General features: G+C 32.5%; 1 protein-coding gene across 1 annotated transcript; it reads left to right on the plus strand.

The window, feature by feature from the left end:
* On the plus strand, positions 1-24,913 carry LOC143071560 (chondroitin sulfate proteoglycan 4-like). The gene is made up of 3 exons (XM_076245933.1): positions 1-197; positions 13,507-18,114; positions 21,138-24,913. The coding sequence occupies exons 1-3, from the start codon at positions 128-130 to the stop codon at positions 23,600-23,602; spliced, it is 7,143 nt and encodes a 2,380-aa protein (XP_076102048.1). The 5' UTR covers positions 1-127; the 3' UTR covers positions 23,603-24,913.
* The last annotated feature ends 321 nt before the right edge of the window (positions 24,914-25,234 follow it).

Here is a 25,234-nt window from a genome sequence, read left to right on the forward strand (position 1 = left end):
CATACAACAAAGTGCGAGAATATGCGAGACTTCAATAAAAACATTAGAAATGGATTTTGCACATAAAAATCTTTTGTGCATTAAAATGCAATTAGGAATAATGATTTATGAATATATTTGAATTAAAATGGATTTCCAACCAAGTCTGTTTGTTCTGGTTTGGTTTTCCAGCGTAGGTCCAGTTGTTGTGAATACAGGTAAGTTTCATTCATTTTGCACTGGTCAACATCGACAACAAATATAACATATTTTTTTTTATGATTTCTTCAATGTAATGTACCTGTAAAATAGAAAAAATCCTTAGTTTTATAAATTCAAAATATAAATATGTATATATATTTTATTTAATCAATGTCCAGTGGCACATATTTCAGGCATGTTCAGAACGAGAAAAAAAAATAACAAGAAATGTGTGCAAAAGCCTGAATAGGTAGACTGCCCCTGGATGATGAGGGTATATTGGATAGGAGAAGACATTTTGTCTTGCAACAGGACAATTTTAGCGTTTGTTGCAACGGTTGTGACTTGTGTTCACATCCTGAGAGTTATGCACTCTCAACACGAGGCATCATATTTATCATCCCCATTCTGAACTGATCTGGCTGTCTACTCCAGCTCACACATGCTGGACTGCCAAACTGAAGACTAACTTTGGCAAGGATTTTACTGCCTGTTAGATGGCCAAAGTAACCACATTTTTAGTTCCCAGTCACCCTTGGGGCTACATTGGGTTACATTTTTTGTACATGTACATGTACTTGTAGATAGATGGAAGCTTAAGACCATTGCTGTTTTGCTTTCTCAATGACATCGCAGGTCTTGTTTTGTTGGAAAATGTCACAACAGCCTGGTATTTGAACTAAGATAATTCAGCTTTTTCTGATTTTTATTTTTAAAAATAATTAAATTATAATCTCGACCAGCTCCCATTTTCATGAAATTCAAGTTTCTAGATAAAATATTTTAAATTTGATATTTTTGCCATTATCACCCCAAAGGGTAAATATATGGTAACAATTTTGACCTGTTGTAGGGCAAATCTCCAAACATGGACCCTTTGAAAAGGTTTGGATATCTCTGACAGAGTAACAATATTTTATGTATTATTTCAATTTACTTTTTTGGCATACATCTACATAGTACATTTGGTACATTTTTTTGTAAATTGAAATACTTGAACATATAATGAGGGTATATTGTTCATTTTGTTAATGTTTAAATGTTTATACTTCTTCAAACCATGCTATACAAGACTACTCCAAATACAAATATATCACCACAACAATGTGAAATCTGCAAATTGTGAAAGCAAATTTTTGTTCTTCTCATATGTATGTTTATACGTAATTACTGCAGTATAATGTGAGCTCCATCTGATTGAAATCCACCTTATGCAAATGAATATCAATCCATGTATCTGTTAACTTAGTTTGGATTGACAATTGACAAAATCTCTACATAATTCTGTGACTATTTGAAAATTTAGTGATAAAGGAAGTTGGAACCCTTCAAAATAGAACCCAATCCATCTTTTATTGTGTATTTGAATGTTCCAAAATGGCAGCTCCCAGTGTAGCAGTTACAAAATGTACATGTATTGGTGGATATAAAAAAGGGCATGCCCATCTTTGTGTGCTGTAATTAATGTACATGTAGGTGGGAACTGTAAAGTTCATTATTAAAGATTTCAAGTAGATTTCAATATGACATATATCATGTATATGAAGACTGTTGATTATTTTATTGATAAATTTCATTAGTTTGTTATCTTGTGTGCATCTGAACCAGGTGCCTTACTCCCTAAATCACTCTGCAACATGAAAGTACAAAATATATGTTGATATCCATTGTAAGATTTGTACATAAGAAGTTCTCGGAACCATTTGTAAGAGGGTCATACACTGAAAAAATGGTGATGAATAATGATAAACTAGCTAACAATGTCAAAAATATCAACTGGATAACAATTAATTTCAAGTATGATATATTCAAATGTACATTAAATATACGTTAAGAAAAATACATATTTTGTTCATAAAGGAATAAACTTATAATTCTATCCATTTTATTGTTGGTTCGTGAACTGCATCTACACATACATTTTTGTACTTGTGTGGGGTCTGCATGGTCTAAATCCAACAGAACTAATTAAATGATACACATATATATTATATATGTTGTGTACAAGATGTAAGTTTGTACAAATTATAATTTGTACAGGGTTTTTGTACAAGTTTTAAGTTTTTGAGACAAACCTTCTTGCACCAATGTTACAACATTACAATTTGTACACAACATACATTGTACATGTAAACATGTATAGTAGCTTGTAACTTTTCAAAACTTGTGAAAAAATACAGTACAAGGTACATTTATATAGTGTACTGTACATGTACATTGTTTGGAATGATTGATTGATTGATTGTTGGTTGCTTAACATCCAGTGGCAAATATTTCATGCATATTCAGGACGAGAACAAGTTCACAATAAAAGTTTGGAATGGTTCTTAGTGATCTAAATTTAAGGAATTTGAATAGAATATAAAAAAAATTTATGCCCTAGGTTTTTTCTGGTGTCATACATGTATGTGTGGCTATCTGTTTGTTCATCCATTCATTTGGTTTGTCTATCTGACCTGCTTCGAATTCATGTTAAAGTCTTTAGTCAAGGTAGATTTTGATGAAGTTGAAGTCCAATCAACTTGAAACTTAGTACACATGTTCCCTATGATATGATCTTTAGATAAGAGATTTGACCCCAATTTAGGTCCACTGAACATTGAAAATGTAGTGAGAGTGGGGCATCTGCAGTCCCTAGTACACATTTTTGTTTAGCATTTTACACTAGTTATACATTTGTACTATGAAAAAAGTGCAGTAACATCTGGAGTCTCATTTATAATAAATATATATGTCCTCATTTGTCTTTTTATCATGGTTATGTAAAATTTTATTAAAAATCTTGTTTTTGAAAGGCCTAAAGTAGTTTTATTAATCAAGGCAAAAAACATGTTTTGAATTCTAATGATAACTGATGAACTTTTATACAGGTCTAATCCACATGTGATACTTAAAGTTTTATTTTACATGACAGCAGGATAAGAAGACATTTAGGAAATAACCATTACTTTATCTGTAGGCTATCTGTCATCTCTGATACTTCCTGTAGATAATTAATGATAGATTATGGTGATAATGGGGATGCTGGGATTATATCAGATTATATACTAGTAAAGGGAATAGATTTTAATACCACTGTGGGGCCATGGGTGTCAAGAAGCTTCCATTTTTATAGATTTCTTTAAAATTTGATGCTTAAATAATGCATAGATGCATATGGAAATTAGTATGGCGTTCATTATCACTGAACTAGTATATATTTGTTTAGGGGCCAGTTGAAGGACGCCTCCGGGTGCGGGAATTTCTCGCTACATTGAAGACCAGTGTTGGTGACCTTCTGCTGTTGTTTTTTTCTATGGTCGGGTTGTTGTCTCTTTGGCACATTCCCCATTTCCATTCTCAATTTTATTGCATTACATTTTCACATTTTCAAGGCTTTTAATTACACCCTGTTCAAAATTAATTCAAGATGTATTTAATTTTGTTTAGAATGTTGGTTATTATTTTGATCTTATATATATATGTATAATTTTTTTTTAAAGTTCTTTCACAAGGGTAGCTAATGCCAAGGGATTTGTTAATTATTTCATACATTTTTTTGTAGATCTAGCAAAAACATTATGCAGAGATTCTTTCTATTCCTTAGTAGCATTCTGCACCTTCAGTAATTAGCATGAGAATAGTTATCCAAGTCTGTTTGTCATAGATTATTAACTTGTTTTGTATACAGGTTTATGTAAATTCTTCACCTGAAAAACAATATGTCAGAATTATTCATGATATTTGATGGGTGGTTTTTATCATGTTATGGTTCGGTTGTTAAAATTGCTCAGTTTGGCAGATAACTTCAAAGAAACAAATGTTCTGCAAGGTTTTTGTGTTTTTATTTCATGTAGCATTTCACTAAAATTTGGCATTAAATTGTAAAAGAACTTGGCACATGTTTTGATTCAGACAATTATGTAGTAAATTAGCATCATTTAACTTTTAACATTGTATAAAGATTTATCACCTGACAAAGGTACAGGTATCAATTTAAACCTATACAAATATCATAAAAGTTGCTGTGTCAACAAAAAATATGACTTGCAAGATCACTGAAATATATAGATTTCATTCAACTAAAACGCTCTGAGACAATGTTTGAAAACAAAAATAGAATGAAAACCTAAATGTATAGAACTTTAAACATATTTTGTGGAAGTGAGACTTATAAATCCTACATTCTGTTGGCATTGTCAACATTTAGCTTCAATGTGTGATTACAATTTTTTTTGTAAGACATACATATCTTTGCAATGTTGCAATGTACCATCATGGAATTTTATGAAACTTCTGAAAAAAACTCTTGATTATCATTATGAGTAAAGAGGTATACAAAATAACAAATCCAAATTTTGAAATGTATTTTTTTTTGTTTCCATATTTTCCTTATAAGTAGACTTTCTATTAAGGTTACGTCCAAAAATTGGTTTCAGTTCTCTGACTTTAGTTTGCCTCAACTAAATGATATGAAACTTATACACAATGCCTATTACCACAAAATACAGATCAAGAATTTTGGTGGCACTGGCATCACTTTCACTGTTCTAGAGTTATGCCCTTTTAGTTTACAAATGAAAAAAATGCTGATTTTTGGGATACGATTGCTTTCAAGCAATCCGTAGACTTATACCAGAGGCTCAGGACAATGCCCTCACATCAACCATTTTATTCTAAACATTAAGGACCATCTCAGATTCTTATGATTGTCTTGGTTTAAAAAGTAAAAACAAACAAAGGGATTGAACTTAAACAACTTTCCTATAATGTTCTTTTCCTAATCTTCATGTTTGATATTTCCCTTGACTTATATGCGTGTTTTTAACAACACGGAAAATCAGAATTAAGCAGTATTTATATTTAGTTTTTTTATAAATTTAGAAACACGTCAGAGGGGATTCCCCAGTTGTGATAAGAATGCAAGAGTTCTCTGAATTCCAATAAATCTATTTCTGTCATATAAGAACTGAAGTGGAGTTTTACTATATGTCACCGTTATTAAATTGATATTTGATATTGTATTTCCATAGAAAAAAAAGAGAATCATTTAGGTTTAATATATGTTCTTACTGCAGGTTTTTTTTAGGTAATTATGCGCATGCATATTGTTTTCTTGACTTCAAGGGGTACTAGGTTAAATGGTTGCTCTGGATTCCCCACTCAATTGATTAATTTATACTTCATGGGATCCTTTCTATGTATGTCTGCTATTGAGGGTTATTTTTGTTGTATAATTTTAAATCATATGCTTCATCTAAATTAAAATAAATGTAGTCCACATCGTAAAGGTTTACTTTCAACACCCCTTCAGGCGAAATGGAGTCTTCCATATTATCGTTTCGAGTTTTCTCCCTTCTGGAAGTCACTTCCGTGAATTCTGAATCAAAACAACACGTTGAGAAAAATTAACTCGTTCTGTCGAAAAATGATCGCAATTTAAACCGAGGAATGTGTACGGAAAGGAGTCATGATCACTGACCCAAAGGAAATTCAATATTTAAAGAGTTAGGAATGGTGTTCATCCTAAAATTAATGTAGGAAAATAGGTGCTAAGATACGAAGTGAAATACTTCTCTCACTCCGAGTCTCAGTGACTGCTGTGGAAAGTAAACTTGGAATTAATAGTACAAAAATAAAACACACTAGGCTTAAGTACATTGTTCATACATTTTTAACCAGGATTGGCTATATATTTTGTAACTATTCAGATTACGTGAATTACATTTAACATGTGCAGTTGAATTAGTTGTGAAAATAATATTATCCAGCTACATGTATACATGTGTCAATGAAAACAATGGCAATCGTATCCCTCAGAGCAATCTGCTCTCTGATTTTTGTTTTAACTTTTCTCTAACTAAAGTTTGCTTCTACTCAATGTTATTAAACTTATAAACAATGCTTATTACCACAAAACTCAGATTAAGTACAAATTTAGATAGACTAAGAGTGGCTTTTACAAAACTTGAGTAATGTCCCTTTATAAAGTTATATATGGAAGTCAGGGCATTATATATGTGACCCACAGATTCATTGTTTATTTTTTCAATAAACATTTACAAATGGTTTAAGAAAACATTTTTTAGACATCCACACATTTTTCAAACCTTAATGGAATGTTTTGAAACTTGGATATAAGTTTATTCAAAATGAAAAAAAAAACTGAATTTTACCTGCATTTTACTGATCAATATACTTAGTTTTAAGCATCAACATTTGACCTTTCAAATGACAGCAGCAATTGCAGGGGAGGCAAAGGATTCCATGTGCCCTATTGCACATTCTTTTAATTATATTGTCTACAATCTGTATACAGATAAGGTGGTTTCTTTTAGTTGATAGATCTTACGTATACTAGGAAACAGTGTAACTGCTGTGATTTGCAACCCTGTAAAACTTAAAAATTTAAATTTAAATAGCCAGAGAACATCTCATGCAACTGTACTGTAGGAACATATGTACATGTAAGATTGTAAAGAAGCATATCAGTTTGACCACATTGTTAATTGTGAGTGCACTGCTTGCATGTATAATGCATAATCCCAGGGGTCTTTAAGTTTGGTCAAACAAGACTCTCTGCAAGGTGTCTAGCCAAATAATTTGCCAAACATCTGACAGAAATTATAATAAAACAGCCAGAAATTATATTATTAGTCAGGCAGATCATCTTTTGTTCATTAATTCCCTTTAATTAGATGTTTGGAATGAAAGAAAATCTGTTCCTTTGTTAGAGTAATCTTTAGATTGAAATTATTTTGATCTTGGCACAGACAATGCTGGTTATGATTACATTTTATTTATTGTTGTATATTTTATTATTTAGCAATATTTAATTTAAATGTAATTTCCAAAGGTGTGATAAAGTTGTTTTCAAGCTTCAGGTTATCATAGTTTAATAAATTAAGATAACTACATTGTACATGTTAAAAAACTTTTGTTTTAAGAGGTAATTGGTGTTCAAACTTGATCAATTCCCATTTTCCAGTAATGAATTATCATTCATAAAAACTATTAGAATCGCCCAAAATACTGCACAGCTAGACAGACCACTTGTCCACTTCCTCTGAAAAATAACACAGACATACAAAGACTTACAACAATGGTCATAAATTGGTCCAGTTTGTCATGATATTTGTTTCTTATTTTGACATTTATTTTGACATTGAGTGTTTAATTTATGATCCCTAGCTAGCTTGAAAGAATGGTAACATGCAACAGTCCATTCTTTCATATTGTAAGACATCAAATGATGTTTTGCCTGTAAGCCTATAGCTAGTTGGATAAAAGCTTTACAGAGCTTATGTTGTCTTGTTATATGTATACCCCACTTTAAATAAATCTTTATACTTATGCATATAGTTGGCATCATTTTGATAGCTTATGCCTTTCTATGTCAGGATCATGTAGTTTTTATGGTTGCTGAATTTTGACACTATATATGTTTTGATGACATATTACATAAACTTATCATTAAACTTTCTACTTGCTTCCCTTAAATATGATTGTTTATAACTTCCTGCTAAATAATTACCATCCCAGAGATCATCAAAACTGTTTACAAAAAAAAAATTTAACAAACAGCTCTATGTCTCCTTTGTTTTGAAAATATTATTGACATAAGATATCTCTCATAAAAAATAGCCCTATATCTAAAGTTACATATGTGCAATAGAATTCAATTCTTAACAGAAATAATTATTTGGAATAATATATGTTTCTGGTCATGAGTACCAGGTAGGCTCAATGTTAAGTCATTTCAGTGTTAAGGGTTGATGTTTGGTAGTTTTTTTCAAATCATTTCACATTTTTTTATACGACAGTTAAAAAATGTTTGATTTTGTGAATGGATCTATATAAATTTTTACCAGAAGGTTCAATACCACTAAAGAAAGGCTTGGATTGATTTGGGGGGGGGGGGGGAGGGTTAGGGTCACAATAGTTAAGGAATTAGGGGCCAAAAATGGGCCCAAAATAAGCATTTTTGTAGTTTTCAAACAATAACTTGTGTTTAAGCGTATGAATCTCTCTGAAATTATACCACAAGTGTGCATACCATGAAGGGATTGTTAGTAATGAATTGGGGGTTATGGCTCAAAATGTCTTGGAATAAGGGGCTAAAAAAGGAGAATCTGGTGCAAAAAAGGGGGGAAATAGGTTTTTCTGGACAATAACTTTAGATTTAGTGAATTGATCTATATAAATTTTTACCAGAAGGTTTGATACCACTAAAGAAAGGTTGGGATTGATTTTGGGGGTTATGGTCCCAATAGTTTAGGAATTAAGGGGCCAAAAAGGGGGTCCAAAATAAGCATTTTTGCAGTTTTCAAACAATGACTTTAAGTGTATGAATCTCTGAAATTATACAACAAGTTTCCATGCCATGAAGGGATGGTTAGTTATGACTTTGGGGGTTTTTGATCTAAATGTTATGGAATTAGGGGCAAAAAAGTGGAAAATGGTTTTTCTAAAAGTTTTGAAACTCCCTAAAATCATTTCCAGCATACAAGACAATGATATCAATCCAAAATTGGTTTTTCTGGTCAATGGACAGTTAAGACAATTTAAAAGCAGTGTAAGGGAGGTAATTCAAAAACAGTTAACATACAATGTTGGTATGTTCAGATTTACCTCCCTTACACTACTTGTAAAATAAGTATAAAGAAATGTCAGGTTTTTGACTAATTGCAAAAAAAAAGGGGGGGTTAATAGTTTTCATTTTTTCCCCCCAAATTTCTCAAATTCCAAATTTTTAAAAAGTTTGAAGAAATCTTTAATTGCACAATATTGCATAATAGATTTGTTTTGTGTCAGAAACTAATTATGTCAAGAACTTGATCACAATCCAAGTTCAGAGCTGTATCAAGCTTGAATATTGTGTCCATACTTGCCCCAACTGTTCAGGGTTCGACCTCTGTGGTCGTATAAAGCTGCGCCCTGCCGAGCACCTTGTTTTAGCTTAATATAGTATTGTATCAGACTTTACACTGGCATATAGATGTCATTTTATATCTATAGGTTGCTGTCTCATTGGTGTATATCATACATCTGGTATACAAACTGTAATGCTCCTTGCTATATTCACATGAACATAGGCCTCCTGTTTTTTGAGTTGTATAAGTAACAATATTATTATATAAGACCACAGCTATAGAACTTTTCTAACCAAAACCATTGGGAGTAATCTGAGGTCCTTCATCTATTTTGCAGTGACAAGAATTGTTCAGAATGATCAATTTCCTAATTTTAGTTGCTGTTATGTTTCTTAAGTAAAATTGATCATTCATATTGATACTAGTGTATAATCAATATAACATCCTGTGTTCATATTGTCTGTTGAACATTGAATTACATCATTAAATGAGAAATATTATCAAAGAAACATCTGATATCCCAGTAATCTTAGCACAGAAATCAATGGGCATAGGAAGCATATAAATCAATCAGCATAACTCCTTGGGGTGCAGAATATGGAACTAAATTGTTTAAATACCTAATATTTTTTATACAAATAAAAGGAGTAAGTGCTGTTAAAGCCCTTTTTGGGACAGAATTTTGAATTCATTGTAGGGCCATATTTGGGCCTTTCTGAACTTGCTCCTTTGGATGTGTATGTTGCCTTATCTTTTCTGTTTAAAATAAAATTTTAAATATATACATGTATGCTAGCTGGAGCCCCTCTGGTTGTGGCATTTTCTTGCTGAACTTTTTTCTCATATTGCGTTAACGGTTGGTGGCTTTTGGTTTATTACAGTAGATTCTGAGTTATCATCCATGTGTTTCAATGTTTCAATTTACACCTAAATGTTTGCCTACCCCCCCCCCCCTTTTTTTAGCTCACCTGGCCAAAAGGGCCATGTGAGCTTTTCTCATCACTTGGCGTCTGTCATCAGTCGTCGTCGTCGTCGTTAACTTTTTACATTTTGAACTTCTTCTAGAGAACCACTGAATGGAATGAAACCAAACATGACATGAATGTTCCTTATGAGGTGCTGACCAAGTGTTGTTACTTTGTAGCGGATCCATCATCCAAGATGGCCACCAGCCGGGGACTTAGTTTAACATAGGACCCTATGGGAAATTCATACAAATGACTTCTTTTAGAGAACCACTGAATGGAATGAAACCAAACATAGCATGAATGTTCCTTATGAGATGTTGACCAAGTGTTGTTACTTTGTCTCCGATCCATAATCCAAGATGGCTGCCACTGGGGGCTTAGTTTAACATAGGACACTATGGGAAAGGCATACAAAAGTCTTCTTCTAGAGAACCAAGGAATTGAATGAAATCAAACATAGCATGAATAGTCTTTTCCTTATGAGGTGCTGGCCAAGTGTTGTTACTTTGTAGTCAAATTTTATCTGTTTTTATATGATTTCAAAAAACCCATGTAGAGTCAGGTGAGCGATACAGGCTCTTGAGAGCCTCTAGTTTCAATCCTAAAGATTTAATGACCTTGAAAAAACTGTTAAACTTTTGTCCTTCTAATTTTAGTAACAAGAATTATATAATAGGCCTTAAATTTTCTTTATTCTTCAACATGTTCAAAGTATTTCTGATTCCATTTCCTAATGGTATTTAGAATTCTACATATTTCATAAGCATCTGAATATGTGAGGTCTGTGAGATTTGAATTTATTTGAAATAATTACATTTTGATTTTGAACATCAATTTCCTTTAATAGGTGAGTTTAAGTAGAACTTATTAGTTGGTGACATTCACAGCTGAGTGTTTCATATACGTATCTCATTGTGACATGTTGTTGTTCCTTAAGTACATTTGTACCTGTTAACATTCTGATGTGTATCCTTGCAGACCTGTTTTATTATTCTGTTGCAGTATGACATTTGCCAGGTTATTTCATGATAGTAAAAGGTGCACTTCTATATCATAGCTCTAATTTTCTGGTTATAGATAAATGGTTAATATGTTACAGTGTAAGAAAATTAGTTATATTTAAGATGTAAGCTTCTCATATCATGGGGGAATTAGCCCCAAATATATGAGACAAATATGATTTACATAGAAGCAAGGAATTGTATTTTTCAATATAAATTTACCTGATAGAAGTACTTACATGTAATAAATAAATATTTTCAAATTTTGTCTTTAAAAAGTGCAATTAGTTTCATTATCTCAAATATCCCAGATACAGTAATTAGGGCCCCGCCGACTAAGGCGGGTCGCCCTATAGTGATCAGTCTGTCCGTCCGTCCGTCTGTCCGTCTGTCCGTCCGTCCGTCTGTCCGTCCGTCTGTCCGTCCGTCCGTAACACTTTAACTTTGTGTCCGCTCTATATCTTAAAAACCGTTATGATTTCAAAGTTTATACTTGACATCCATTTTAACCAACACCAGAGGGTGTGTCATGATGTATGTAAAACTTCCTAGGTCAAAGGTCAAGGTCAAAAACTTTGGTTTCAGTTGACAACCCTGTGTCCTGTGGTGAAGATCGTGTCCGCTCTATATCTTGAGAACCGTTATGATTTCAAAGTTTATACTTGACATGTATATGAACCAACACCAGAGGGTGTGTCATAATTTATGAACGACTGCCTAGGGCAAAGTTCAAGGTCAAAAACTTTGGTTTCAGTTGACAACCCCATGTCCTATGGTAAAGATTGTGTCCGCTCTATATCTTGAGAACCGTTATCATTTCAAAGTTTATACTTGACATGTATATAAACCAACACCAAAGGGTGTGTCATAATTTATGTGCAACTTCCTAGGTCAAAGGTCAAGGTCAAAAACTTTGGTTTCAGTTGACAACCCCATGTCCTATGGTAAAGATCGTGTCCGCTCTATATCTTGAGAACCGTTATCATTTCAAAGTTTATACTTGACATGTTTATAAACCAACACCAAAGGGTGTGTCATAATTTATTTACAACTTCCTAGGTCAAAGGTCAAGGTCAAAAACTTTGATTTCAGTTGACAAACCCATGTCCTATGGTAAAGATACAATTTTTTAATGCACATTATTCACAGCGGGGCCCACAGAGATGGCTCCCATCTCAATGATATCTAGTTTTTCAGAAGTTTTGTAGTTCTGGATTCAGAATGAAATCTTAATTGTCATCAAGATGATATCTTATCATTGCTTCTGTTTGGCAATATGAATCCCTGTACTATCTTGTCTTATTCTGGTTTAATTGCCAAAATTTAAACTGCTTATTAATCATAACACATCTATGTAAACACTGATGACATTATTTGATTAAACAACTGTTACAGAAGTTGTAGTAAGTAGCTGAGACTGACATTATGAGTATGAGAGGTTATACTAACATCTGTTTCTGTTTCACCTGGTTCTACCTTGATTAATTACATATTCTACCTCACCAATCTATGTGGTAGGCTTACATGCTGAGAACATTTTACAAAGTAGAGGTACTTAGATAAAAAGATAGTTTGTGAAATGATAAAAGTATAAATTATCGTGTGTGAATTGTTTTCAGATGTAAATAGTTTGATGCCCTGCCAGAATCAATGTTATATAAATAATATAAGCACTACTGTTGAATGTTATACAGAAGATCCCCTGACAATCTTATTAGCACCATTTCTGTATTAAATGGATGGAAATCAATAGGGAAGATTAGTTAGTCCTTAATTCTGTAGAATCCAAACATTTTGCATACACATGTCATTTGTAATTTGTCATTTTATAAAGATGGTTTACTTACATTTTGTACATTGTTTTCTGTTAACTTTACAGATCTTAGCTGGAATTTTGAACTGGTTATTGAAAAGAAAGCACATTATTTATATTGTACATTATAATCTTGGAAACTACATTTCATACCAAAACCATACATGACCTAATATCTTATGCTTGGTTATATCTTTTTGAATTATATATAGAGCTTTTTCTTAGAACATGTATATATTAAAAAAAAATTCTATGGACACCCTTTACATGCTTTATCTCTTAACCACTGACTTAATTCGATGAAACTTTCACAGAATCTTTGATACATATAGGCATTGTATACCAACAAACTTTTTACTTCAAATGAATTGTTGGGATATCCTATAGCATAAACACAACATTAATTTTTGGTATAAATCTTTAAAAAAATGATGGTGAAAGGAAGTACACATTTGTGCGTTCTCATGCCCATTTTTAGTTTGTTTCTTTATGTTGCATATAATTTGATATTTGAATTATATGTGTGAATTTATCATTTTAGCCTCCTTTTATGTTTCTCAATCATCTGACATTATGTTGCATATTTGAATTTTATGTGTGATATTATCATTTCAGCTTGAATTCCTTTTATGTTTCTTTGTGATGCATATATTTTGATGTTTGAATTATATGTTTTGTTTTTATCATTTTAGCTTCCTTTTATGGTGACAGCTACATCAGTCTTCCTTTCCAAGATGACTCAGACACAACTCAACTTCAGCTGAGATTTAGAACTTCTCTTCCTAATGGACTTTTGTTTTTGGCATCTGGAACGACAGACTACTTATCTGTTATCATCAAAAGAGGAAAATTGCAAGTGGAACTTGATCTTGGATCTGGGGTCATCTTACTAGCTTCAGAAAAAAACATCCAGCTGAATGACGGAAATTGGCATCGAGTTAAATTTCAACAAAAAGCTTTGTCATTTAATCTAATAATAGATGATGATGAAATCATTAAAACAGACAGGACAGGTTCACTAACAAAGCTTAATATTCAAAATGGCATCTATTTAGGAGGGACACCATCAGACATTTCAAAGATTTTTGGAAATAGTTATCAAAATTTTAGAGGATGCTTGCAAAACGTTTTATATAATCAGTACAATATTCTGAATTTGGCGCTTAAATTACCAGGGGAGAGTACAAATCACATTTCATGGAACTGTGAGGAGGAATTTGGAGCAAAAAAGTCTGATGAAATTAGCTTTTCTACAAGCATATCTTATGCATCTTTTCCTCGTTTGGACTTTAGATCAACAGGTTCTATAACTTTGGAATTTAAAACTTTACAGAAAAATGCTCTTCTATTGTTGAGTTCTGCAAAAAAAGAGGAAAACACTCACTTAATTGCCATCAAAATTTTAAATGAGAAATTAGAGTTGGATGTAAATCGGGGTGGCACAGCATTAAGTTTAAATTCAGAAGTTTCAATAAGTGATGGAAAATGGCATCTTCTTGAAATAGTTTTCTATGATGACAGATTTGTTTTTGGAGTAGATGTGGAAAGGCAACAATCAAGATATAATTCAGGAGATAGTAGGAGTTTTAGACTGACAAGTGATCTGTTTATAGGAGGTGTAGATCAAATACAACAAACAAGTGTTAAAGATTCAAAATTATTTACGTCTCCAACCTCATTTCAAGGATGTGTAAGAAATATTGTGATTAATAAAGAGGCATTTGGCTTTCCAGATGTAATATCTAGTACTGGCCTCAGTGTAGGTTGTATGTCTCAAAGCCCTTGTATGTCAAATCCATGCGAGTCAGATTACCAATGTGAAGAAACTAAAAAAGGCTATGAATGTGTCTGTATGTCAGGTGACTGTTCAATAGTTCTGGAAGAAACACCTGAAAGAAAGCATACAAATAATGATCAAGGTGACTCTGTTATATTTGTAACCCCACTATCGGCAAAGGAAGGAGACGAAACTGTTATAACAACAAGTAACATTGACATTCAGTTTAATTATAGAAAATACAATATAAGAGAATCAGCCATTCAATTTTATGTTCTTGAAAAGCCTAAATTTGGTTCCTTTAGAATTGATTTAGGGAGAAGAAGGAATAGCGATGTTTTTACACTATTGGACTTGATTGGGGGAAAAGTGTCATATACTCACAATGGCGAGGAGGAATTTAGTGATAGCGTTAGCATTGAAATGTTAATTATTGGCAATGAGGATAAGGTTATTCCAGAGAAACTTACTCAAAAATATGCTTTTGTTCTGCCGATTATTGTAACACCCGTAAATGATCCCTCTATCATAAGCACTTCAGGGAATGGTTTTATTAAAATGGCTAAATTTTCAGCATTTGACATAAATGCTGAAATTTTATCAGTTGTTGACCCAGACAGTGACTTTAAAGATATAGTTTACACAACATCTTGTGATATACAAAATAATAGAAATTATTTTCAGCGAAAAAACAGCCCAGGTTTAAAAATTAATGCATTTACTCAAGAAGAAGTTCAAAATGGAATCATCCAGTTTGTTGACAAGACTAGAAGAACAACAAGATGTGATGTCATGGCCAATGATAGAGGGGATAAAACTAATTCTGTAATTTTGACCTTTCAACCTGTTGAACTTTATGTTGCTTTGTTGTTTGCATCACGTATCAAGGTGGCAGCTAGTAGCTATATAGTTTTAACTAATGCAAATCTTAATACCAGAACTAATGTACCGTTACAGAAGTTAAATGTAACCTATCAAATAACAGCACAACCATTTTTGGGAAATTTAGAACTTTTACAGTCTGATAAAAGTTGGACCAAAGTTACTCATTTTAATCAACAAAATATTGACGATAGTGAAATTCGTTATAAACATACCAACATATCATACAGAGGACGTATGGACCAATTCTCATTCATAGTCACATGCTTGAAAGATAAACTTCGTCAAAGTACTATTCCAGTTGATATAATTCCACTCTCAATAACAGTTAATACTCCAAACTCTGTCAAAGCTGATGGCTCAAAGGGATATTTCCTTTTGACAAAAGACAAACTAGAAGCTGGGACAAATAACCTTGAACAGCCACCAGTCGATATCCAATTTCAGATTTCACGACCTCCAGCTCTAGGTCACTTGTATCGTGTATCAACCAATGAAAATTTAGGAAATAAGTTAAAAGGATCAGACTTTCTAGCTAAAGGTGATATATTTACTCAAAAAGATATTAATGATGGACTGATTGTGTTCAAACTTGATAGGAAAGTGTTTGACACACTTACTGACTTTATAGACTTAAGAATACAAGTTTCTGAAGCTCAATCAAAACTATTCAGATTGAGATTTCAAATCTTACCAGAACAAACAGATATTAAATTCATTAACAGTCCATTGACAAATGTTTTTGAGGGTGAACAAAAAGCAATTGAGAAAGATGACTTGTACCTTGAAACAAGTGAATATAGAGAATTTGAATATACCGTCATTGATTTTCCAAAACATGGAATCCTGTTAACTGTTCATCCTAGATCCATGGGTATACTTGAACGAAACATTTCAAAATTTACTAATGAAGATATTCGAACTTTTAAAATTATTTATCAGAATGATGATTCTGAGAGTGCTACAGACTCGTTTAGTTTTATTGCTGTGCCAATAATTCAGAGCACAAACAAACCAACAGTGAAAGAGCATGAGTATCATGGAACATTCCAGATCCAAATAACAATGAGAAATGATCATTATCCTATACGATTGGTTGATAAAGTTTTTCATGTTGTAACAAATAGTGATCACGTGTTGACATTAGATGATTTAGCATTCGGAGATCCAGACATAGACTTTAATGCTATGAATTTAGTGTACTCTCATCATGGTGTATCAAATGGTGAATTCATATTCACCGATAATAAGACAGCTGTTTATAGGTTTACACAGGAAAACATAGCTGATGGTGATATTTCTTTCCGAACCAAAGGATCTGTTTTGATTGGACGAGCAGTAATGCACGTCTCAGATGGGCAGTTCGTAACTACAAGTTTGTTCGAGATTCAAGCATCAAATCCTTACATTAAGATAGTCAATAAGACAGGAATTATTGTAAATAGTGGAAAATTTGAATTTATCTCTTCTTTGAACTTGAGTGTAGAAACAAATATAGATTGTCAACCGCATGAACTTAAATTTGTTCTGATTGAGGAACCACGTTATGGAAAAGTAGAAAAGAATCATAGGGATGTTGCAGAATTTAACTACCAGGATGTTTTAAGTCAAAGAGTCAGTTACAAGCATAATGGAAGGAATGGGTTTGAAGATGCATTTCAATTCATAGTAATGTCACAAAATGCTCAGGTACAAGGAACATTCCCGATTCGCATCATAACAGAGAGTCATAACCATCCACCAAGAATCATAAACAATAACCTTATAGAAGTACAGGAATTACAAGAAGTGCAGATTACAAAGGCTTATTTAGAAGTATCTCATCCAGATACACTTCCCTCTGGTATTACATACACCGTTAAAAGCCAGCCTCAGCATGGCCGCTTGCTATTGAATGGACACAGAGAAAACATTGTGAATCGTTTCACACAGGAAGATATTAACAACAACAATTTAAAGTTCCGTCACACACAATCTGGTCCCCTGGATGATTTCTTTACTTTTGATGTTTCAAATGGTTTTAAGAGTTTGCGAAATTTACAGTTTGTCATGGAAATTCTTCCTTCATTTCTTGAAATTGATTCTAAAAATTTAACTGTAAGAGAAGGAGGCAGAGTCCCTTTATCTCCATCACATCTGAAATTAAAAAATCGGTATTATAACAGTAAATTAGTTGACTACGAAATTTTACGTCAACCAGGGAATGGACAGATTGAATCCATAAGAAATCTAGGAGCACCGCTGGCTTCATTTACATCAGAATCTATTCAGAATGGAGAAATATTTTATGTTCATGACAATAGTGAAATGTCAAATGACAATTTTATTCTGAAAGCTGCTGTTGACAATAGAAAGAAGGAGAGTAGGCAGACAGTGATGCACGTAGCTATCAAATCTATCAATGATAAACCTCCATCAGTTGTTGTCAATAAGAAACTAGAAATTTGGCGGGGATCTATGACATTAATTACAAATGATAACTTGAAATCGTCAGATCCTGATTCACCACCTGAAAACATTAGATACACAATAACTCAGCCTACAAATGGTCATGTGGCATTTCTTAACAACACCTTCAGAGGTATAGCATCCTTCACACAAGCACTGGTCAATGCTGGACAAGTGACCTTTGTTCATCAGGGTAAGTGTATGACTTAGACAGTAAGAATAAGATTTTAACTTGAGAGAAACTTCAAATTCATTTATAAAACATTTTTTTCTACAAATACAATAGTACATGCCAGTGTCGGATCCATGGGGAGGGTTCTGGGGGTTCCCCTTTTTTTCTGATGATCAATGCATTTGAATGGGGACATAGTTGGAACCCCCCTTTATGCTGGGTTAGGAAACCACCACCCTTTTATAAATGTCTGGATCTGCCCCTGCATGTACTATGAAATAGTTTGGTAAGATGACTAAAATCAGTACTAATATACAAATTAGAAGGGCATAATTTGTTTGGCACTAAAAATAATTAAATGTGTTGATGTCATTGGATTTTTCCTCCTTCCATATATAGTTAGTCTTAGGGATGATTTAATTTTTATGTCTCTAATTAAAACATTATTCATTCTTAGTAAGGATTAGAATGTATATATAGCAGCAATCAATTCTCTACAATCTGACATTTACTTAGGTTTAAAATATTCATGACAATGATAAAAGGTCTGACTTTTCTCTGAAACTGTTAAAGGGTAAAACATGTACAGTGAACAGAATCAATATATGTAGTTCTAATATACATGTATATATATATATACAAACTTGTATATTAACTATTGTCTTGACTATATAACCAGAAATTTTGTCATTGATTAAACTTTTTCACTTACGTCCTTTTATTTATATGTGATAACATCATAGAAAAATGTAAAAAAGTTATTGCTATTATAAAAGTCCATTTCAGGTTAAATTTGATAAAATATGTTTTTAGACCTCATGATTAGCAAATGATTAGGTCAATATTTTGGGTTTTATTATTTCATACATTGATCTCTTTATTTTTACTTATGGGTCCATATGGGGAGGGTGGTGAATACATATATGGGAGCAATCATTTAACATTAAGTTGGGTTTAATATGTCTTTTGTCTGAGTTTGTTATTGCCCATAAGATGATAAAGGAGGATTTTAACCAATTTTTGCTTTTTTGTCAATTTATAACTTAAAAGTTATTTTAAGTGGATAGAATTTGAATATGTATTTGGTAAAAAAAACACCAGTATTACGTGATCTTACAAGAACTATGAAAAAGACAAGATCTTACAAGACCTACATGTATGAAAAAGTCAATTTGATTGAAATGGTGAATAAACGTCTTGCTGAAGTTTTTACCCCTGCATCCATCATTTTTACCAATATTTATGTTTTGTCTATATTCTTGAAAGCTGTAAATTGTCAACAATTAGCAAAACTCATACTGTATAGTACTCAAAAATGTTAGACAAGTAAAAGGTTATAACCCATGGCCTGATTTAAAATGACTGTTTATCATACATGAGGGGTGGCAGGACCTTTTTCGAGACGTCTGGATCAGGTGTATTTAAGCTCAGAATTGACCCCTTCTGGCTCCAGGATTTCTTTTTCAAATTTCGGATGTCGGGATATAATTTCTTTTAAATTTGGGACCTCAGGATTTCATGCTTTTGAGCCCCGGATTTCGGGATCAGGACCCCTCCGACCCCCCCCCCCCCTCATACATGTACAAGTACATATGACTGCATGCTATTATTATATAGTACTAGTTCTGTACTGTTCTGCTATCTGAACATAAACAAGACATAGAAAGATGCACATGTAGCCCTTTTGTAAGAAACTATATAATTTACAGCTGTATCTATTTATTCCTTATTTATAACAATACTTGTGTGTAAAAGTCATAAATCTCAACAGATTAGGTACACATTCAGTACTTGAAAGCAAATTTATTTATATATTGTCAATTTTCACATCTGGTGAAATCTTATATGAATTTTAGAATTATGATATCCATATTTAACCTTATGACCAGGTGTGTCACAGATGTGATGTGATAGATGATTATTTAATAAAGGATCACCCATAAATAGGTGTTCTATAAATCTGATAATGTAACAGACATTTCTCACACATTGTAACATGCTAAGTATTGTGTCTATAGCTATGAATAGAAAAAAACCAACACAATAGTCTACTACAGAAAAAGTATAATAGCAAGTAGGCATGCACCAATGTTGTTAAAATGATACCTGATAAAAGATGGTTACAATTAGCACTACAAACAGAAAAAAACTTAGCATTCACTTAACAATGCTAAAGTTTTTATCAGTGATTGATGAGGAAAGGAAGGAAATCTAACTCAGTAACAAAGAGATAAATCTGATAGCTCCAATCATTTCCTTTAATGCATATCTGCACATCAGATAGTTTTCTCAGGAGGATAGAACATATTAAAAGATTTTTGTATCCAAGAAACCTGCATGCCTGTTTTGAGAGATACTTTGAGGGACAAAAGAAGGGAGTTTTCAACAAAAGCATATTGAATTGATTATAACTTGATGACAGTATTAAAGTGATAAAGAAGTTGTCTCTTCAATAATGATTTATATGGAACATATAATTTTAATGGTCAAAGGTCAATAATCAGCTCTGACCTTGAACTTGAAAATTATTTTTAAAAATTACTAAAAAAATTTTTTTGAAAAACCCTTAACAATATGTAGTTTGTGACAAAACAAGACAAATTGAATGGACTATAATGATAGCACATATAGGGCGATTAACCCTGTATAAACATGCCATGGCAGTAGATGTCTTTTTGTTGCACTCAACTCCTCAAGCAAATGTGGCATGTGTATTCCAAAGAGACAGATAACATCACATTTCAAATACAAATGCAGCATTATTATATAAAGGGACACAACTCTCATGACTTTACTACAAAACACATTTGACCAAATATGTACCAGTATATGGGTTTTGCTCATTGTTGAAGGTAGTTGATTTACTTAGTTGGCCTATAGTCAGATAGTTGTAAGCTTCTATGTCAATTGGTCCCTGATGGAGAGATGTTTCATTGGCAATCATATATACCATCTTAATCTTTTATAACACCTTCTATAATTAATTGGTATTGGACACCTTAAGAAATTGTATTGACCCATCATTTCATATTGTGTATTTTCAGGGGCAGATAATGGGGAATTCAGCTTCCATGTTTCTGATGGTGTCAACAGTGATGGTCGCTTACACAAGTTTTATGTGACTGCGAAATCTTTGTTTGTCACACTGGTTAGAAATGTACAACTGAAGGTTTATCCCGGGAGAACTCAAGCCATTACTATCAGTCATTTATACGCCAAAACAAATGATCCTGGGAAAACTCATCCAATCATATACAATGTAATGGCAAAACCAAAAAAGGGGAGAATTATCACTCGATATAATCAACGACCACTAGAACTACAGTCATTCAAACAAAATGACATAGAAAATGGACTTATCTTTTATGAACACACATCATTTGATACTGAATGGGATGAAAAAGATGTATTTACTTTTGAAGTTTCATCCTTATATGCCTCACCAGTCCGAGATCAAAGATTTCAGATAGATATTTCATACACGAACATAGATAGTAGAGGCAGTGCCAGTTTTAATGAAAAAGGAAAGTTATCTGTTAAAGAAGGAGGGGAGGTAATTCTTACTAGAGATCATGTTGATGTGACTGATTACATTCAGAGACTACATACTATAGATAGACAGCGTGTTGATGTTTCATTTATTTTGGCTGCCATACCAAAGCATGGCAATATCTTGTTACATGGAAATGAATTGATGCTTGGTCAGTCTTTTACACAGGATAATATCAATAGGCGACAAGTTAAATACAAACATGATGATTCAGAAACCATTGAGGATAATTTTATGGTTAAGTTAGAACTTTTGGATGGTGGTAAACTTCCTAGTAGTGCCTCGTTGAATTTTACCGTCAAAGTAACACCTGTAAATGATGAATTATTCCGACTTATAACTACCAATCCACGTTTATATGTTGTTCAAGGACTCAAGGTTGACATTACAAGTGATGACTTAAAAACTGAAGATTTAGATACTCCCTCAGATCAAATTATTTATGAACTCACAATCTTACCGAAAAATGGAATTATAGCTTTCAACGATAATCCTCGTCAGCTGATAAATAGATTTTCTCAAAAGGATATAAATGAGGGTAAAATACAATTCCAACATGATGGTAAAAGTCCATCGACAACTTTTCATTTCCGTGTATCTGATGGGACGTTCCCCGCCATCAGCAGGTCGTGTTATATTACTGTCATTCCAGTGTCTATAGAACTTATAAACGAACAACACATACAGCTCATGCAGTCAGATAACATTGTAGATATAACAAGTCAAAACGTAGCTGTAAAAACTAATGGTCTCAAGAATAATGTGTACTTTAATATCACTTCGCCACCCCGTTATGGAGCTATTTATTCTGGCAAGTCTGTGATCTTGTCTTTTAAACAAACTGATATAGATGAGGAGATAGTATACTACAAACAACATGATCTGAGTTCTTACGTAGATTTCTTTATTGTGGATGTGTTTTATCCAGGAATAGTCCCTATAGCTGTGATTCATAGTAGAAAAATAAATATTGGTGTAGAACCACTGATTGTTACAAACCCATTTACAGCCAGAATAGGTGAAAAAGTCGCTATAACTACTAAGTACTTAGATGCAGGAAAACTTGCAAACATTACTGGACATATGCCTCAGTTTAAAATCATTCAAAAGCCAATACATGGGAGAATATTAGGTCCAAAAAGGGTGAAACGAAATACTGATTTGGAAACTCATTATGATGACATTGCCTATTTTTCTCATGACGATATTGTACAAGGTAATGTGTTTTATTCTGTTGATAACATTCCATACCAAGAAGGATTATGGGATAGTTTTGGGTATATGTTGTCAGCTGACAGTGTACAACCAGCTGCCGGTAGATTTAGTATAAAACTAGCACCTCCAGAAGGCTATACAACTCCAAGAATACTTGATGGTAATAGTACAGATGTAAATCCAAAAGGACGAGAGGTTATAGAACCTGAAGTGAGAAGTGATTTTGTAATTGTTTTAGCAATTCTTATTCCATTGTTCATTTTACTCATTATAGTTTTGTTAGTGATATATTTCATTTGGAGAAGACGTCACCACCGAGAATATGTCCCACCTTCAAATGAAAAAAGACTAAGGCCCTCAATTTCTGGCCCTCTGACATTAGACCAGCCTCATGTTCATATTGAACCTCAACAGGAAGTGACTCCCTGTTCTGATGATGATGAGGCATTATTTTTTGATGATCATCAGAATTACTATAATTTACCGCCACCGAGAGGCAGAAATGATGAGTATAGACTCATAACACATGCTGATGGAAAATCAGAAGTTGGTTCAAAAGTGCCACAATGTAAAGTGACGTTATTAGCAGACGACAATGAAAGTGCGAGTAGAATGTCTGGATATAGTGTTAAATCAGATACAAGTACTGAACTGTTTGAATGGTCTTCTTTAATGGATCCTGAAATTCTACAGCACTGTAGAACCACAAATCCTGTTTTACGTGATAATCAGTATTGGGTGTAATCCTAATTTGTTTTTGTTATCTTACACTAAATGTTCATTATTTTGTTTCTCATTATCTATGTGAAAAAATATTTCCATGTGTTGCCAAAAATTATCATTGAACTAGTGCTACCTAAGCTTGCTAAACAAAGTTTTTTCCCTTAAATACAAGTAAAAATTTGTTATGTTAATGTTAAATTTTTTTATAAACAAATTTTATCTTCAAAAAGGATATTATTTTAGCAGTTCATGTACTTTAACATGTTGCATGAAGAACATACTTAATAAACATTGAAATCTTTTAAATCAATGTATAGATAAATTCAGAAGATATGAAGAAAAACACATTTGAATAAATATAGAGCAAGGTAAAGAAAATATAAGTGTTATAATTTATCAGTAATCTCTTCTGTTAGATGCTTTTAGGTATATACGGCAATTAAAGAAATTAAACTTTTATACATTTACAACATGATCATCCAAATTAGAATGTAATGATTTTATTGCTTGTTTGACATTCATGATTTTGATTTTCTATGACCTTTTGTTTTAACTATATAACTATGCATTGTAAATGTGATTTTAAAATCTTTTGTATGCTTGTTATTACTTACATAGCTTGTATGCAAAGAAATATTTTCCGGTTCTCTTTTGACTATCTTTTGAAAGCTTTTGCTTTATGTGTGATACAGTTGATATTTATCAAAACTTAGGTCATTTGCAATCATCATATTTTCTAAATTATCTTACTGGTTTTAAATGATTTTTTTGTACAATATACACTTTGTTTTGTTTGAAATAGTTGAGGTTTTTGTATCACAACCTGTCCAAGCGTGACTTATTTGGCAGTTAAAGGTATTTAAGATTTGTATCTACAAATTCACTGTAAATCTGTTTAAAATAGCCAGTCAAGGTCGTTAAAAACTTCCATCATCATTCACTGATTTTGTCAATGAATCTGAGAAGTTTGTGATATGGAAATGACTTTTAATAGATGCAAAATAAGTTCAAATCATTTTTCTTTGTTCCTGAAAAAAGTACTCATTATTTATGAAAACTAATATAAAAGTAGATGGAAAATGTAACTTTTTTTTTTAAGAGTTGGTTTACATATTTTGCAATCAAACATACAATGTGCATTGTATAGTTGTGTTGATTTAACATTTTGTGATATGTGAGGTGCTAGTATGTTAGGCAGCAACCATTTGATTTTCTGGGGGGGGGGCTATGGATTTTTTTCCTGGACAAACTTTTTTTTTCGCCTTTGGTGAAAAACAATCTATTTTTTTGGCGACAAGTTGAAAACAATTTTTTTCTTTTAATTTTAGCATTACATAACAAATGCTGCAGTGTTATCTGAACTTGGAAGATTTCCAATATATTTTAATATTATAAAAGGAATGTTATTGTACTGGTATAGATTAGAGAATTTAGGTAATAATTTTCCTCTATTAAAAGAGGCATATACACAATCAAAGACACTACATCACATGAATATAACATCATGGTATGGTTCAATAAATGTTGTTTTTAAAATACTTGGTATTGACTATACAAATGCCGTTAATGCTCCATTTTGTGAATCCTTATACAAATTTAAGAAATATATACAAACCAAGCTATCAATATTGTTTATTAGCTGTTGGAAAAAAC

This window comes from Mytilus galloprovincialis, chromosome 4 (genome assembly GCF_965363235.1).
Source record: "Mytilus galloprovincialis chromosome 4, xbMytGall1.hap1.1, whole genome shotgun sequence".
Classification (NCBI taxonomy): domain Eukaryota; kingdom Metazoa; phylum Mollusca; class Bivalvia; order Mytilida; family Mytilidae; genus Mytilus; species Mytilus galloprovincialis.

Bases quoted from the DNA above. Each gene is read 5' to 3' on its own strand.
- LOC143071560 (XM_076245933.1), top strand. From the start codon at position 128: ATGGATTTCCAACCAAGTCTGTTTGTTCTGGTTTGGTTTTCCAGCGTA. The intron at 198-13,506 runs GTAAGTTTCATT...TTATCATTTTAG, and splicing joins TCCAGTTGTTGTGAATACAG to CTTCCTTTTATGGTGACAGC. The intron at 18,115-21,137 runs GTAAGTGTATGA...GTGTATTTTCAG, and splicing joins AGTGACCTTTGTTCATCAGG to GGGCAGATAATGGGGAATTC.